At 48.0% G+C, this 17609-nt stretch overlaps 1 protein-coding gene across 4 annotated transcripts in view; it reads right to left on the reverse strand.

Annotated features, from left to right (window-relative positions):
- Positions 1-17609, reverse strand: part of LTBP2 (latent transforming growth factor beta binding protein 2) — a 71459-nt gene that overhangs the window by 38456 nt on the left and 15394 nt on the right. For all 4 annotated transcript variants that reach the window (XM_039705366.1, XM_039705365.1, XM_039705367.1 and 1 more), the window contains exon 4: positions 633-814. In XM_039705366.1, the coding sequence (XP_039561300.1) occupies positions 633-814 (182 nt within the window). The remainder of the gene's footprint in view (positions 1-632; positions 815-17609) is intronic.

Raw genomic sequence — 17609 nt, forward strand, 5'->3', positions numbered from 1 at the left:
CCCCACTCCCTGTTTCAATCGCCATTTTCAGACTGCAGCTTCAGACAGGTTCATGACCCTACTCATAGGGGCTGAAGTGCCACATGGTGCCTTCTTGGGGAACCACGGCTTCAGGAGGGAACCAAGCTGCAGAAGACAATTGGCACCTGTCCTAGCTGGAAAAGCATTGAGCTCAGCATCTGCATATCCCAGCAGCCTGGCCTAATCCCTGCTCATGTCAGAAGGCATCAAAGCAGCAGCCAAAGGGAAGAAATAGATGTTGGTTGCACAATCTGACCTTGAGAGCTGCTCAGACTGAGGAGTAAGCTGGGAGACACCATTCCTACAGACTGAGGCAATTCCCCTCGGGGGAAGTGTGCTGGGGTGATGTTCAACATCTCTGAGATGCAATTGTCACATCCCCCGGCTCCTGTCTTAAGCCATCAGCATTTTGCTTCCCTGATGTGTCCTCCTTCAGTAGGGCCCCTTTCTTTGCCAAGCCCAGCAATGCCCATGCTGGCCTTTCCTTTTCATTCCACTGAGCAGCACAGTCCTGGGAGTCAGTGGTTTCCTGGGGATCCCAGTTAAAGTGTTTCCCTTTCCCATGACCCCAGCAAGAAGCCCCAAAAGAGTGACAGCCCTACAGACCTTACCTTTTGCAGACAAGGTGTGCTCCTGGGAAACAGCGTGTGGGCCAGATCTGCTCTGCTCATGTCCATTCCCATTGGGAAGTGCATTAGAGGTGAGCTGGCCATTGCTGGCTGGGTAGCGACGGACAGTCCTTGACGACCCTGTGTGCTGAGGGGAGACAGGAGAGCCAATTCTGCTCTGAATCCTGTGGAAGAGAAACAATGGACCAATATGCCTCACAAGTGACTGCACTAACCCACAGTGCCTGTCCACCAATGTACCTTGCAGCAACCTTCACTGCCAAGCTGCCTGAGCTGCCACCTGGACACAGAGATTTGTCTACCTGTGCAGGATCCCACTCTTCCCCTACTTTCAGTCATCACCATGGCACACTGTTTCCCTCTAGGAACCATGCCCCATGTCCTGAGCCTGCCAGGACACGGTATTCACCAAGACACCCTCTCTGTACCATCACATCAGGCTGTCCTTCCACAGGGATGATTCAGCTGCCTTGAAGAATCTCTGCCTGCCCATCACACTGAAGATGTGTGTTGTTCCTTGACCATAGCAAACATAAGCAGCTCCAAATACGCTCGTTCTTATGGTGGAAGCTTTCACAGGACCTGCCTTTCCAGCCCCAAACAAGCACTAAAAACACAGTAAGACAGTCAGGGCAGAGGCCAGACCAAGCAAATACACAAAACCTGGCCCATGAGAGTCACAAACAAGAGAGTCACAAACAAGAACTGAAGTCTGTAAGGGCAGTTACAACTTTCTGCACTAACTGCATTCATGGCTTTTGGTACTCTCGGGGGACTAAGCACAGAGAAGCCATCCAGCTCACAAGGTCACATCTCGCACACATTCTGTTATAAAGCCATGCAGACTACAAGGAACAGCTCTTTGTGAGGTATCTGTGAGATATTGAGTATATCAATATCTGTGAGATATTGATCTACTGCACTTGCTCCAATTTCCTTTTACTGACTGCAGCACTAAGCCTCCAAGAGGGTACTCTGCTTTCCAACAAAAGTATCTAACTCTCACCTGCACTACCTGCAAGGAAAAAGGTTTGGTACAGCCAATGGCCAAAATAAGTTGGCTGCCCATGTGCTCCTTCAGTTTCTTGAAAGTCTCAGCCTTGGTTGCCTCTGAACATCAATCCTGACAACTCTTCTGCATACCCTGTGCAACACCTCCATCTCTGATGAACTGGCTGAGCAAAGAGTGGCACTTCCAACTGAAGTGCCCAGAGAGGTCTATCCCATTCTGTGGTTTTTGCCATCTTCCCTGTCACAGTCAGCAGAGATGTGTTACAGTGTCTACAGGGAACACAAATTTCTAAACCAAACAGAACTGGGTGATTCAATGAGAATTGGCTGACAGCAGCTCTGCCTTGCAGACATTCCTTGGATAGCTTGGAATAACAATAAGATCTGGGGAGATGGAAAGGGAGCTCATGCTGTGCTGGTATTCAAGCAGGTCAAGAACAACACACAAGGTAACTGTCAGCCAGCAAGCCCGAAATCAGCCCTGAACAATGGAAAAGATGACACACAGGTCAATTAACTGGCAACTAAACAAAAGGAATACAAAGTGACGTCAGAGCCAAGGAAGTCTGTGAAGAACCACTCTTGTCAAAGCAGTCCATTTTCATAATTTGATAGAATTAGACACATGCACACCAACCATCTGAGAGCCTATGCTATTTCAATAAAAAAATAAACAGGCAGTACAATGTCAATCAGGCACATGTAAAATTAATAACAAACTGGCTGTGAAAGAGAACACAAGAAGTAGTTGTCACTGGGGAGGGAATTAGATGGGTTCCAGGATGATCAGTATGAGGCCTGGCATGATTCAAGAATTTCATCTGGAAATAAATATTTTTATTTCTAAATAAACATACAATCGACATTGATAATGTGTGCTGCTGACACAAAAATTTGCAATGTGGTGTATCATGATGAGAACAGAGCAATCACACAGAGCAGTTTGGATCTCTGTGGAGGGTAAATACATCCCAGCAACATGGGATTTTAATAGAGCCAAATGCAGGATTACACTTCTAGGAAGAAGGAATGCAGGCAGCAGCTGCAGATAGTTGGAGATGATCCTGGAAAACAGCAATTCAGAAAAGATTTCAGGGCTAATGACAAGCAATTAAATATGAACTGTCAGTTCAATGCCCTGACATTAGGACATTGAAACACTGCAAGAACAGGGAGGTATTTTTGCCTCCCTACACGTCCTCATTACAGGAGGGTGGATACGTGCTATAATATCATCTTAGCTGTGATGTAAAATATGTCACATCTTCTAAGGGATGTCAAAAATATGGAGACAATACAGGAAAAAATATGACAGAAATAATTGGGGGACTGGTGAAAATGCCTTTCTGTAAAAAAACCTAAAGTACTCAATCTCTTCAATTTAGGATAAAGAAGAGGTGCTGTGATTAGAGGGGACAGGCTTCTCCACAGGAACAAAATGCCAGGTGTAAAGGGCTAACAACATCTGCAAACTGAAGCCGAATGATTCCTTACTAGAAAGCATTCCTACATGCAGCAGTATAGCTGTCTTCCTTCTGCAAAACCTCAGCGGTGGATTCCCAAATTCCCGATACATCTCTTCAACAGAAGAGAGTGTGCTGACAAAAATATTTCTTGTCTTAAAATCAAGATATAAACTGAGATGAGGACAGCAAATAGTGCTTCTTTTCAATAATCAGAAAGGCTAGCCAGAATAATGAAAGTGAACCTTATTTCAGTTCTGCTTCAGTCCCTTTCAGAAGCTCCCCTGAGATTCTGCAGAGCACCACCTACCCCAGATGGCCAGGCCAGCCAGGCATGACCTGCCCACACATTTCTGAGCTACTAATTCAGCCCTGCAGCCAGAAAAGGAACTTCTGATGACTGTTGTGTACTGCTTTGTCACCTGGTGTGCTAGTGCTAGCATTGTTAGTGACAAAAGAAAAGCCATATGGAACTCTAGGGAGGCTAGGGAGGAGCTACCAAACCTTGGAAGTTCAGGCACATTTGTTTTCTGATCTCTAGTAACAGATCCTAAGCACAGTGCTATAGGTGAACATGGCTGGGATTCCAAGGTCTTCTACTGCAGAGATGGAAGCACCCTGAGGTGCATTCCCCCAAACACCAGTGACTGTCCAAGTGCTGGCCCTGAGATCTGAAGATTCACTGGGTGAAGGTGGCAGTAGTATAACACAGAGAAATATCAGCTCTTCTGCTTGAAAACCCTCACATCATGTCTACCCCTGAGAAAAGGGAGCATGCTATGTGCAAGCAGCAGAGCTTGGCTGGGCTCTACACACTGCCTGCCTGAAGGAACGTCACCCTTTGTCTTTAGGAACATCTCTTGTCATTCCCAGGATTACCAAATTTTGTAACAAAACCCACAAAACCCCATAACAACAACATGTGAAGGGCTTTAAATAAAATAATCATTAGCATTTCAGTTCCAAAGAAAGAGGGATTACATGACCTTACTACAAGGGGCAGTGCCAACTTCAAATAGGAAGAACAGAGTAGGAACATTACTCTATGGTTTGCAACACTTGAGGAAAAGTCATCCTACTGCAATCCCATTGGCAAAGCATTCCAGTGTGAGTTGAAACAGGGAGGAGGTGTGGGGGGGGGGGGTCAGATTTGCTTTGAATTAATTTGTTTATTTGGTTCTATTCTAGGCGGATGAGCACTGGGATTTGTGGACTGAGTTGAGTAATACCATTCAAGCCCGGGCTACAGAAGTCAATGGCAAAAGGCATCTTTCCATCTCAATTTGTCATGCTGAGCAGCTGGCTCATGGTCAGGGAAAACAAAGCAGAGTTTTTCCCCTCCAAACCTTCAGAGTCAGTCCATGCTGGGCAGACAGGAACTGGCTTGCTCGAGGTGTCTCAGGAAATGCACCTGAGCTCACCACAGCAGTATGGATCTGATCAGAAGCCATTAGCAATCCCTGTCCATTTGATGGATCTTAGTAAAAGCAGGGCCAGATCTTGGCCAGTTTCCAGGGATCTGCACTGCCACAGGTTCTCTCAGTGGTGTGGCTGTCCTAGGGGGAAGAGTGAGGATGGGAAACAGATGGGGTAGCTCTGAATCAGCAGAGTGTGGAGCTTGTGTTATCATGGAAGCTTGTACCTCCACCTGCTTGAGAAGAGGCAATGAAGAGGCAGAGGAGTTTGACACTTCAAGCACTATGTTCCAGTCACTAGAAGTCCCAGGGCCTCATATTAATTCAGTCTTACAGCCTCCCTCAACATGGTATCACTCACTTCCACTCCTTCAGCCAGGCACATGGCCAGCACAGATCTCTGCAAAGAGGCAGTGGTCTCTTCTTTTACAGACAATTGCCTGCTCTTCATCCATCAGAGCTGCTGACAACTTTCTCTGTGTCCGGCACAGCCTGTAGGGCAAAATCAGCATGCAGACTCCTAGGACACCTCTCCTTCTGGCCTGTCCTGTAGCACCCACCTCTGGAGCTCACAGTGGCAGTGGTCCAGGACAGAACATGCAGCAAGGAGGGAAGGCAGAGGGAGCAGAGTTTTCCTTCCAGGAGCATGGGTGTGAGCGCTCCTGCTGATTTCTACCAGCTGAAAGGTCCAGCTGAGAGCTGAGAGACCTCAGTCACCTTCACATAGAAATACCTAAAGGTATTAGGTGCTTATCAAAATTAAGAGATGTGGGATGGGAGGGAGCTGTGCGGACAGACTGACCCACATCTGCAATAGTTCAAAACTATCCAACATGCACCTTCAGATGCCCTATTCTGAGGTGCAGGTCAATGGCTGGATTCTCTATAAGCCTGAGGACACAGGCTAGAAGTCAAGAGAACTAAGGGAGGTCTGTTCCCCTACATACTAGTGCTACATATACCTGCAGGACCCAAATAACACCTGTATTTCCTTCAACAAGGGATCCCACACATTGCTGCAGCACTTTTGTGTGTAAACATTTTATTTTCAATGAATTTTGGTACCACTTGAACTCTGCTCTATATTTACTTTAGTCTTAGGGTAGAGAAGGTACAAAAATATTATATGCTCTGGATGTCATGGCTCTCCTGCCGGTCCCACATGAACTGACAAGGTGCCCATTCTCTGAACTGAGCAGGTGAGTGATTTCCTCTCACTCCACTGAGGACTGAGCTGGAAGACTCCCAGAAACTGCACAGATGGATAGGAGGATCTCTGTTTTCTGAATCAACCACAGGGTTTTTTTAAAGCCTGCAATTTCAAGATTAGATACACAGAGTCACAATAACCAAGTCTAAATCACTGAGACTGAGGTATCTGGAAAACAATACTGTTTTCCTAACCCACTGTATATAGAAAGCATTTCCAAATCTCTGATCACTTCTGATGATCATAGTTCTCTGGGTAAGCAAAAGCCAGAGGGAGTACAGGTGGGCAAACTGTTCTCTTAGTGACTTAACACCAGGCATCCTCCTTGGAGCTGGAGGCAAAGGTGGCAAACTCTTCAAAGCACTTCCCTCTCCCCAGCAGCAACACCTCAGTCTTTCCTGGATTTAGCTTCTATCGGCTGCTCTTCATCCAACTGTTGACTTTGGCCAGACTGCTAGTGAGCTGGGAAACGGTGGGGTTTTTTTCTATTTGTGTAAAAGAAATGCAGAGCCAAGTACCACAAGAGTATTACTGGTTTTTCATCCAGCCTGCCTCACCCTCTCCCCAGCCAAAGCCTGACAGACCACAGCAGGGTGGATGGCTTGAGGCACTGTGGAGAGAGTGAGTCCTGGGCAGTGTGGTCAGCAGGGAGGGGCACTAACCCCAGACAAGGAAAGGGCTGGAGAGATGAGGATTGGAAATTTACTCTTCCAGCTGCAAACAAATCTTCTGATGGTCATGCTGAACATCAGGGAGAGATGACAGAGACTACTGAGACTTAAGGAGCAACTCTCAGAAGGGCAACAACAACACTGGCCAAAACAAATCTGAAGATAAGCAGCTCTCAGAGAAGAAACTATCTTCCCAGGGTCTAGAAAACCCCATCTCAGGGCCCAACAAACTCCACCTCTCCAAAGATAACCAGCTTGCTGCTTAGCCAGTACCTGCTGCCTCCAGGTACCCAGAAAGGACACGTGCTGCCCAGGGGGCTGGGAACAGATTCCCATGGAGGGCAGCCACTGCAGCACTTGTAAGTCCACCCCAGCTAGTGCAGACCACAGCCTGCATGTGCATCTCCAAGATGAGTGGGCTCAGCCAGGACAGGGACTGATTCATGCTCAGCCCCTCATAACCTGCCAGGGCAACAGGCAGGTTCTCCCCTGGATTTTAAATGCTGAACAATATACTTGGTGTCTGTCTGGTCCATCTGCCTGTCCCTCTGGCAAGATGTCCTCCCTGCTTGGGGCCACAGGGACCAAAATCAGTGATTCACTTCCCCCTTTGTAATGCTCAGCAGTTGCAGTTGCTGATTTTCCACTAAAGCATAACAGAAGAATGGGCAGCCTTAACACCAGCATCTGTGTCTATGGGGGAAAGAGAAGCAGCCAGCCTTGGAAAGAAGTAAATTGACTGCAAACCAGAAACTTCCCCTTTCTTGGATTCCAAATAGGTTCCTCAGCAGGCAGAAAGGATTCATGGCTCAGTCAGCAGGCCCCAGAGCACAGGAGAGGCATTGCTTAGAGAGCACTCAAGTTTGTTATCAATTAGCTCACAAACATGCTGACGAGGAAGACAGCTCTGTTAAGACTCTGGGAGGAGGGGGAAAACCACACCATACAAGGTACCTGACTTCAAGCCCACCCACTTTAGCTCCATAAATCTTGGCTCAGTTTATTATCTCCAGGGGCAGCAGAAGCACCACTGAAACCTGCCTGCTGTCCCTCCTGCTGGTGTCTTCAGCCCTGGTACCTCCCATTCAAATGAGGGAGACCCTGAAGTTTGAAGCCCATGCTCCTCCCCCGCATTTGATGGAAGGCAAGGGAAGTTCTCCTGCACAGGGGAAGCAGCTGCCAGCCTCCCACAGGCATCAGACCTTCTCGGGAGAGCCAAGCAGAATCTCTGTACCATGAAGGCCACAAGAGTGACTGCTCAGTGCCTTTGTGCCAGATTCACAGACGCCTACAGCCAGATGTCATGCAAGATGGAACACAAGACACAAGCACCTGGACCAGCACAGGGGCATCAAAGTGCAAGTCATCCAAATCTTTCTCCCCTTCAAGACCTCTAGAGCTGCTGTTGGCAGAGTCACTGATGACACCCTTTGCCTTTGTGTGGGAGGGCACAAACAGCACTCACAAAGTGGGGCTGCAGGGCCAGGAGCATGTGTCAGGCTCCCTGCTGCACATTGTACTCTGTCACTGGCACATGCCAAGAGTCATGTCAGCCCACCACCCAGGTGCCAGCCCTGTCCCTTACCACAGTGACCAAAAAGCTCTCACAGAGCCCACATGGCTCTATTTTGGGCTCTCACCTGTGCCATGTTGCAGTGGTAATTCCAACTGCCTGCTCCACTCAACATATGTGCCAATGGCTAGCCAAGATTTCTCTGAATCTCTTACTACAAACTGTAGCAACAGATGTGCAAGTCCATGGGACTGCAGAGTCATCCGCTGTCTGCTTCATGCCACCAAGCTCAGACTCCACCACCACCCTGGCATCTTCCTTCTTCTGGCCCCCAAAGCAGTGCCAGTGCTGCAGAGCCATGCTAGCTGGTTCCCAGCCTGCTGTGTACTGTGTGAGAACAGAGAGAGAGAGGGCTGTGAACTCTAATTTTATCTGTTCAGGAGTTGCCAGACACCACATACATAACTGAACCCCTCTAAGCTCACAGACAATTAACAAGCTCTTTTTAACCAGCCTCTTGGGATCCAATTTTCTCCTTAGCCAAAGTGGCTGCTCACATGCCTCCACACAGCTCTCTGCTGACATTAAATGCCCTTCCCTTGCCACATGTGCCACACATGCCACCTGCCACTCTGTTGAATGCTCTTCTTTGCTCTCATGTATTAGGCAGCGAGCAACTGACTCCCTGGAAGAAGTCCAACTCTCCAAGCATGGGAACAGCACCTGCCCGGCCCAGCAAGGCTGCAGAAACATGCCCTGCTCAAGGACACAGCATCAGGTGGTCCCCAGGAGCTGCAGATTGTGCTCATGGTTGGATCCACCAGACCTTAGTGCTGACCCATCAAATGGCCAGAATCATGATTTCCAAATGCCAAATGTGATGAAGAGCTGTTTGCAATCTCCAGAGATGAAGTATAGGCCAATGCCAAAAATAAAAATGCAGCCTGCAACTGCTGTGAGCTCCAAGTGGAGCCAACAGAGGAACGATGCCAGGTTACTTGATTACAAATGCCACATTTGGGCCGTACCTTGAACACTCCATAGACTAAAACAGGGATTTAGATGGTGAGGGAGACCAGAGAAGCTACCACCTCTGGCAGAACTGCCCAGGCTGGCCTGTGGTGCTCAGCTGCACACTCCTTTGGGCTGGAACAATGAGAAAGCTGCTTCAGTTGGCTCCCCTGCTGCATGGAGGGGCTGGTGCTGAGCAGCACGACCAACAGGCACAGCACTGCTGCCAAACACAGTCTCACACCTTAGTGATTAGAGACACATCCAGAAGCATCCTAACAGCTGCCATCCCATGCAGGTTTCCATCGGTGTCACCATCTTACTGCAGACATTGACATCACGCCGCAGCCTGGGCACCATCACAAACCCCAGCACAAGCTGCTGGCATGGTCAGAGCTGGGCTGTCAGTCATGCAATGGCACCACCCCACTGAGGTTTCAACCCCCTCCCCACCACAGCAAGGCCTCCTCTGCCCCTCTCCTACTCCCCATGCTCCCCACTACAGGCTCCTACCTGGCAGGGAAGGATCTGTATTTAGGGCGGTGGCATACAAGAGGAGAGGACAACATATCAACCTGTGCTTGTGCACACAAGCACACAGATCTCCATCTCAAAGGGCCCTCTGTTTCCACAAGACACAACAGCTGCGAGCTGAGGGCCTGGCTGCCATCTAATGAAACCTGCTGCAGAGGCATTAGCCAGAGAAAAGCTCAACGCTGGCTGCAGGGAGGTCACTCATCTCCCCCATAACACAGTGAGAAAACAAGCACATTTGAGTTTCATTTCCATCTTGTTGACTAGTAACACCCACCCCCTTCACTAGGCTGCCAGCTTCAAAGCCCTGAAAAAACACTTTAGCCTATTCATCCTCGCACCCACATGCACCCCTGGGAGCGGGGGGAGCCAGCTGCCTGCCCACTGCTCTACACAGGACACAGAGGGGGCTGGAAAAGCCTCTCTCATCCCAGGCATGTGAGTGGGGTGAGGAGTTTGTGGCTGAACACACACACACACACACACAGCATGAGAGCAACAACGTGAAGAGACGTGTGTAGTGCTCTCATCTGAAGAAGTGAAGGCTTTTCATCTACAGCAGGTGGTCTCCCACTCATCCTGGGAACACTGTAGATCTAAGACATATTTTAAGCTAAAATCATGGTTAAACACCCAGCAGGATGTCCTGGCCTTTGGATCTATTACCTCAGTGTTGTTAGGTCTTCTCACATTGCTCCGTCCCCAGCCACACACAGGATTCCTGCACCTGCAGCACTCAATCCATGAGAGCTGAGTTGGGATGTAACCTTTGCTATCCATTCTTGGAGTCTGATCCCTGCCGAGGATCAGGGAATCAGCATCCCGGTGATTTTTAGTCTTACTGCTCTGCACTGACTCCATCCCTGCACTTGCTCACTAGCCAAAAGGCTAGTGGGGTCTGGGAACCAGGAACACTCTTGGCCATGTAAGCATGATGCCTGAAGGCAAAGCCAGTGACTTCAGGAGTACCATGACCATCAGCCTGCTCTAGACCTCTCTCATGTAGCCTTCAGTACCCACACCAGGGACTATAAGGGAGGAACAGGTTTCACAGACTCCTCACTGAGAGTGGATGTGGAGCCCTGCACCTGCTCTGGCAGTGTCTGGACTCCAGTTCTGCAAAAGCAGAGCTCCAAAGTCACGGAGAAGGCAAAGCTCCAGTGTCATTATCAACCTTTCATTACATCCCTGGAATAGTTTGGCACACTGCTTATTAGAAAGCCATACCATTGAAAAATTACCATGGCCACCCTGCCAAGGCTACAGGCAACCTAATACACTCTGCCCCATCCTGATAGCCTCAGCCTCCAAGTATGCTCCTCATCCTCCAAGGCCAACACTTGGCTCAGTTTTGCAGATGTGGGTCTGTTAACCATTCCACTCAGCTCCCTCCCTCCCTCAGAATTCTTTCCAACTTGTCAAGATCTTTCTGGCAATAAAGAATACCTTGACTCAGAGCAGGAGCCCAGGGTGTACAGGGAAAAAACTCATCTGACTTGGGTCCTAAGCACCGTCAGTCCCTGGTATGCACCACATACGTTACCCTCCATTGACTAATTTGCTTTTCACTCCTACTCTGAAAAATCTTAGCCTCTCCTTCCAGATTTCTTCCTTCCATAGAGGATATTTTTCCTTCAGCAGTAACAGATAAGATTTTTTCAGCCTGAATGTCTACTTAATTCCTGCCTAGATGTTTAGTTTCTGCCTAAATTAGAGACTTCACACATGTGGGAAAAAAATGAGGTGGTGAGGAGAGCAAGATAGCAATCCCACCAAGCACCAAGAACTCGGGGCAGCATTTCTCAGGATGCTTCTGAAGAAAGGAAAAGAGAACAAGTAGATTTTATATGGAGGCTTTTAAATCTTCATTTCAACCACTTCTTGTATCAAATCAACTTCAATTAATCCCTTGTTTCCTGCTAGCACTGGTAATTTATGTGAAACATTCACAACTAAAGAGATCAGCTTTGATTTTAGTGAAGTACCAGTTTAAACCAAAAAAGGCAACACACAGTCAGGTATGAGAAACTGCAGCAATCCACAGGCACAAGGGAGCTGAAAGCAAGATAGATGGCAATCCAAATTCAGGCATTAAGAAAACTCTTCCCAGCATTTGATCATGTGGCCTTAGTGCTCTTCTAACAACTTTCTTTTTTATACAACTGCTATATAAATTGTATTGTCATAAATGTCTCAAATGATATATGTATAGTATATAAAATAGGCTATAAACTGGATTTTCTGTACTACCTTACCTACCACATGTACAATGTATTTGCCCTGCACCCTGCTCTCTTGCATGGAGTCTCAGACTGAGCTGACAGTAGCAGCACTCTTCTTTCAGTTCGAAGGAAAAGTGCATTTGAACTGCCTAAAGGCTGCATTAAGCTATAGGAATGGTTCCCAGGGAGGTGCAGAAAAAACAGGTCTAATGTAAAGACCATATTTGGAGTTTTGAAAAGGGGCCTGAAAGCCAGCTATTCTCCTGCTGCTCTGAAGGGTATGCAACCCCCCAGAAAGTAAATACATAAAACATATAAACCAGAATGGTGCTGACAGCTTTAAAACACTAGAAAATAAAGCAACTGAATCTGGGGGTAGACTAGAGAAGGTATATAATGTAATTTAAAAATAGGAGTTTTTTAATATAAGGAAAATGGCATTTACACTCCTCTTGAGTAGCTAGAGTTTTTCCTTTAGGCTTCTCATTCAGCTTGCCAAGGACTTTTGACTATGTCAAAGCAGGAAAGGGGCCGAGACCTGGAGCTATGGAGATCTCATTGTCCTGAGTGACATATTTTCCTTTTCACATATTCTCACCCAGAGTGGCACTGGCTTTTTAGTTTCAATGTTTTAACAATGTCTCAGATATCTACTCAAAGTTGGCTTTGGATCAAGGAATGTAAATGTTTGGCCACCTTGTACAAACCATACTGCCAAAGGGAAGCACCTTAGAAAGCTGCAGTTAGGGCTTATCTGCACTGAGAAAATATGCAATTCAAGCTACAAGCAGAGCCACTGTAGTGGCACAAGGCTGGCACCAGTGTTTTACCCCGGGAATTCAACATCATGTTCTATGGATCCCCTGGGCTGGTCCCATACCAAATGAAGTGGGAAAGCTGCCACAGCCTGTGCCACAGGAATGCACTTAAACAGGGGGATGCTTCTCATCAAGGGCTGGCGCTTTTTTCCTCTGATATTTGGATATTAATAAATTGTAACACTCATAAATGTGGACTGAGTAACAGTCAGAAGTGAGCAGAAGAGTAAAGATGCATTGACCATGTATGTAGCTAGTACAGACCTCCTCCTCGTGCTAGACATATGGTGGACAGCCCTGGACACTCATCAGCAACCCAAGCAAGGCAGTAAGCAAGTTCCCCTTTTTCTCATAAATGTGGAAAGTTCAAAGCTGGCAAGACAGGAGGCTCCAGATCCTGCTTTAACAATTAAGACAAATCTGCCTCTGTTTGGAGCAGCATCTTTAAAAAGCAAGTGACCTTGCAGTGAACTTTTTGTTCTATCTGCTAGTCCTCAATGACAACAAGCTCATCAAGCTGATTTTGCCAAGCCACAGTTCTCAATGTCCTGTTTTAAGTGGCAACCCCAGGGCAGACAGCTTTGTATCCATCCATGGGATCAACTCCCCTTTGCAAAGGATCATGCTTGACATTTGACTATCACCAGGACAGGATTTTCAAATGAAAGAGAACAATTTTCAAATGGGGAGAAATACACTTTCTCCATCCAGCAACCTCTGCCACACACCCAAGATCCTCCCATCTGCTTGCTCCCTGCTGTTCTAATCCTTTGCTTCCAGGAGAAAGAACAGAGATTTTGGCAGAGCCTGCCTGCTGGCATGAGGTTCCCAGTGTTCCCACGCCAGGAGCGCTTGCTCCTCAAGGGCTGCATACAGCACTTCCTCTCATCAGGAAGGGAGGAGATGTCTCCTCCAGGGTGCTGCAGAGGAGAGTCTGAGATCAGAAATCAGTGGGCCAGGCATGTTGCAACTCAGCCTTCTTCCTTCTCCATCCTGAAAACACCAGGCAACTCCCAGCAACTGCCTTGCCTAAACAGAACCCTCTCAGAGGAAGCTCCCTGCCCTCAAGAGCTTAGCTGCATTAAGCTGTCTGCACAGTGTCTCAGCACCTTACACCACAGCTATGTCCTTTTCCCTTGCCTGCATTACTGGGGAAATGCTCTGCAGGTCCCAGACATCTCTGCTTCTCATCCCAGAGGAAGGATGCCTTGTTTTGCAAGCAGCCATCACCCAGCACACACATCCCATCCAGGCAGCACAGCTCCCTTGCACAGATTTATGCACAACACTCCTGGCAGGAGGGACCTTCTCAGGTGGCAGCAACAGGACCCTCCACACACACTGCCCAGAGTCAAGGCATCTGGTCAGCCGTCCTGAGGGTAAGGGGCAAGGGAACAAACCCTTTCCACTCCCTGCTAAATAAACACGAATTCTGCTGTTACTCCAGCCTTAGGAAAACAAAGCTGTTTCCATTTAGCTCGGCTTCTGGGCTGAGGTGCAACTCCACCCGCACAATCATCCATCAAGGCTTTGCTTCTCCAGGCAGAGATTCAGGCTGAGATCAAGAAGAGGGAGGATTTGCAGTCCATGCTGGGAGGGCCTCTAACACCCCCAGGATTTTGCTCTCCAGAGCACTTGCTGTTCCAACCAGAACAGAGTGGGGGCCTCTCAGCTTGTGCAGCAGCTAACAAGTCTCCACAGGTTCTCTAGGACACCTGACTCCAAATCTGCACTGAGCCCAGACTGCTGAAGGGACTTGGGAAGTGGTACTCATTGCTTAGCCTGTATTTCCAGGGATGGCAGCTGGAGTATAACCAGCACTGGTGTCAGCAAAGTAGACCCAGAGCTGCCCTTCTCCTAGCCTTGTCCTTCCCTGGGCAAGAGCTGAGCTGAAGTAAGACTGACTACATCTTCTTCTTTAGCCCCAGGAAGAAGAGAGAATGCACACCACAGAGGCAAGCAGGATGGAGTGGTCCTTACCCAGTACCTCTCCAAACAGAAACACTGATGTAACTCCACAGCACTGATGCCTGTGCTCAGCACAACATTCAAGCTGACCTTCACATCCACATCTTTCCAAGACTGCCAGCACAACCAGAAAAGGATCCATGACAGCTACAGAGGGAATGCTCACAGGTCCATTCACTAGCCCTCACATCTGACAGGTGAAAATACCAACCAACCAGTACAACCAGTTGTGTATGACTGGGACAGCCCTGTTGCTCAAGGAGCTGCCAGTTCTCACCCAGGGTGAGAAGGTGCCCTGAGGGTAGAGGACTGACAGTAACATCTCCTGCTGTCCCAGCTGCGCTTCCTGGGCTCTCCTGGCAGGGAAGCCACAGAATGCTACTGTGGCTCTGGAGACCATGAAGCAGAACCAGAAGCACATACATACCATAAGCAGAACCATGAAAACAGGCAGCTGTCTGGTCATGCTCTTCACCAGCGCTTTGTGGGCTCCTACAGACTCCCAAAGATTTCCTACCTCCAGACCAGGTTACGCCCCACAATGAAGGTGCACCATGATAAGCAGCAAGTCCAACTAGATGAGGACAAGAAATAATTTTAAAGCAGTCCAATCACGCAGGTAAGTGGGGAATATTTTGGTCCAGGCAGTTCCTAACTATTTCAGATGGCTGCTCTCTTAACTCTCTCTCTGAAGACTCACTTCAAAACACATTGAAGCCAAAAGCAACCCAATTACTTCTTACAGACCAGGTCTCTGTGGAGGATTCATGGACTTTGTTGCATGTTTTTAGGAAATCCAATAAAGTACTGTTCTAGCACATGGCTTCAGAGCTTTTGATAGTTAGCTCTGTACAAACAAACACAAATAAAGCCAATATAGATGCAAATAAACAAAAAGAGAATGCAAATTCACTCATGTGAGGGTTGATTTCCTGTCTTGGAAGAGCAAGGCAAGGCTTAGATGTCTATAAGCTCCTACTCTTGTGCAACTCCTGCTTGTAAGCAATGCAAATGTACAGGGAGGTTGGGGACTGGGTATTTGTCCAGGAACTCAGAGTCTTCTCGCAACACTGACCTAGAATCACCAGTGTCCTCCATCCACTGAACCATTCAAGAACTTCTTCTACCTCTTCCGTATTGACAAATCAGACAAGTAAGCCAGCTCCTGTGAAATCATGCCAGGCTGACTAGAAAAAGTCAGTGTCCACCAGCACAACCCATCCTCATCCATGGACCAAAGATGCCAAGCTGTTCCTCTCACACTTGACAGTGAACTGAACTCCAGTAAATGCAACTCTGAGTTTGTAGTGCCTAAAAACCAATCCTCATACCTGCAAACATGAACAACCACGCTCTTTTAAGACAAACTTCATTAAGACATACCTAGGTCTTTTAAGACAAACTTCTTGCTTTTGCTGCTACAGCCCAACTGTATCAAGAAAGCTTCATGCAAAAGCACAGAAAGTACTTCAGTGGAAAGAGATGATGTTGTCACTGCAAGTTCAGACAAGTCTAAGAGTGTGGTTTCATGAGACAAATAACCAACCTAGAGAAGTGACTTCCCCACCCCTCCTTTCCTCCCCTGCACTGCTAGACTTTCAACCCTGTCCAATTATTCTGGCCTCATGATCTTCCTATAAGCCAATTTAGTCCACGGAAGTGGCAGAAAATTATCTTTGATTTTGCTGTGTTCATTTTTTTGCTGGCTTACTGAACTGAGCCAACTCACCCAGAGACCAGGTGGGGACCAACAAATGAAGCAATGGAGGACATGGCCAAGACCATGCCTTTGGCTGCAGATGCTCACTCTTACAGGCTCTGCAGCTAGCCCAGAAGCTGGAATGCTGAAAGGGACACTCAAAAACTTTTGGGAAACAACTCTTCTAACAGCAAAAAACTTTTAAGTTATGCAGCACAGACCACAGAAAAAATCCAAGTGACTGAATTGTACAAAAGAACACCCAGGGCTGAAGAGAGGCATTTCAATGCAGAGCAGTGCCAGGGTGCAGGTAGCCCTCCACCTGCCTGCAAAGCAGGGCTGGTAAACATTGCCTGGGCAGCACAGCACTCAGAGGAGTGGTGACCGCTCCCTCTTGGAGAGACACACAGCAGCCTCAGCGAATCCTTCAGGACATCTCCAGAAGGTAGTCAGTGGTGGACATGTCCCAGTGTCCTACCTGTGGACATTGCTAAGGATGATAGTCAAATTCTCTTGCTGAAGCGTGGGATAAAGATGACATCCTATGGCCTTCATGGGTAGAGAAGGAGGAACAACACAGCACGGTCCTTAATGGAGTCCTGTTTCCTTGGGATAGTGCCAGAGGATTTAAGGTACGTCGGGCAGCTGGGCATTCAGCAATCCCAGCTCAGTGATCACTAGCTGCTATGTCTGACTGACTGGACAAGAATGCTCTGCCAGTGCCTGCCCAGCCCTCCATCCTCTGTGCAGAGCCTGAGGTCATGTTCCTTACAGGGAAAGCCTTCAACAGGTGCCATATCTCCAAGGACACTGCTCTCCCTCCCCTCCAGTCCCTGGGCACAGAGTGGTAGCACAGAGGGGTAGGAGGAGGTCATCATCGCTGGGAAATTCATCAGCAATGCCCAGGATTACAGGCACGTGAGAGGGCTGTATGCTTACTTGGGCAGCAAGCCTCTCTTAGAGCAGCAATGACAGGGGCTTGGCCACCTCTCCCTGCCAGCATCACCTCTGCCTTTCCTGAATTTGGTTTCTATCAGATAGTCTTCCATTTAGGCACCAAGATATGTGAGCTTCAGCAAACTACTTAGTGCCAGTAAAATCTCTGCCAGTCATTTGAGCCTCTCCAAAATTGTTGACAGCCAAGGGTCTAGAATTGTCTCCAGCCCATGCATTGCCTCTGCTTCAAAAGAGACAGAAAGGCAGTAGCTACCGTAGGAGCAATGGGCACATTGGAAACAACCTGTAGGAAAATAGAAAAACAAAGGCCAAACTGCCCTCTTCTCAGGCAGCTCAAAGTGATGTTGACAGAGAAAGCCAAAAGTTTGGAGAAGGTAAAGCAAAAACTGAAGTTGCTTCCTGGTTAAGCACCTGTAATTTGCTGTATTGTCTTCCTGACTGTGACTGAGGGGCTCCTGCTGGAAGCC

Source organism: Passer montanus, unplaced genomic scaffold (genome assembly GCF_014805655.1).
Source record: "Passer montanus isolate IOZ18808 unplaced genomic scaffold, ASM1480565v1 scaffold18, whole genome shotgun sequence".
NCBI classification, from domain to species: Eukaryota; Metazoa; Chordata; class Aves; order Passeriformes; family Passeridae; genus Passer; species Passer montanus.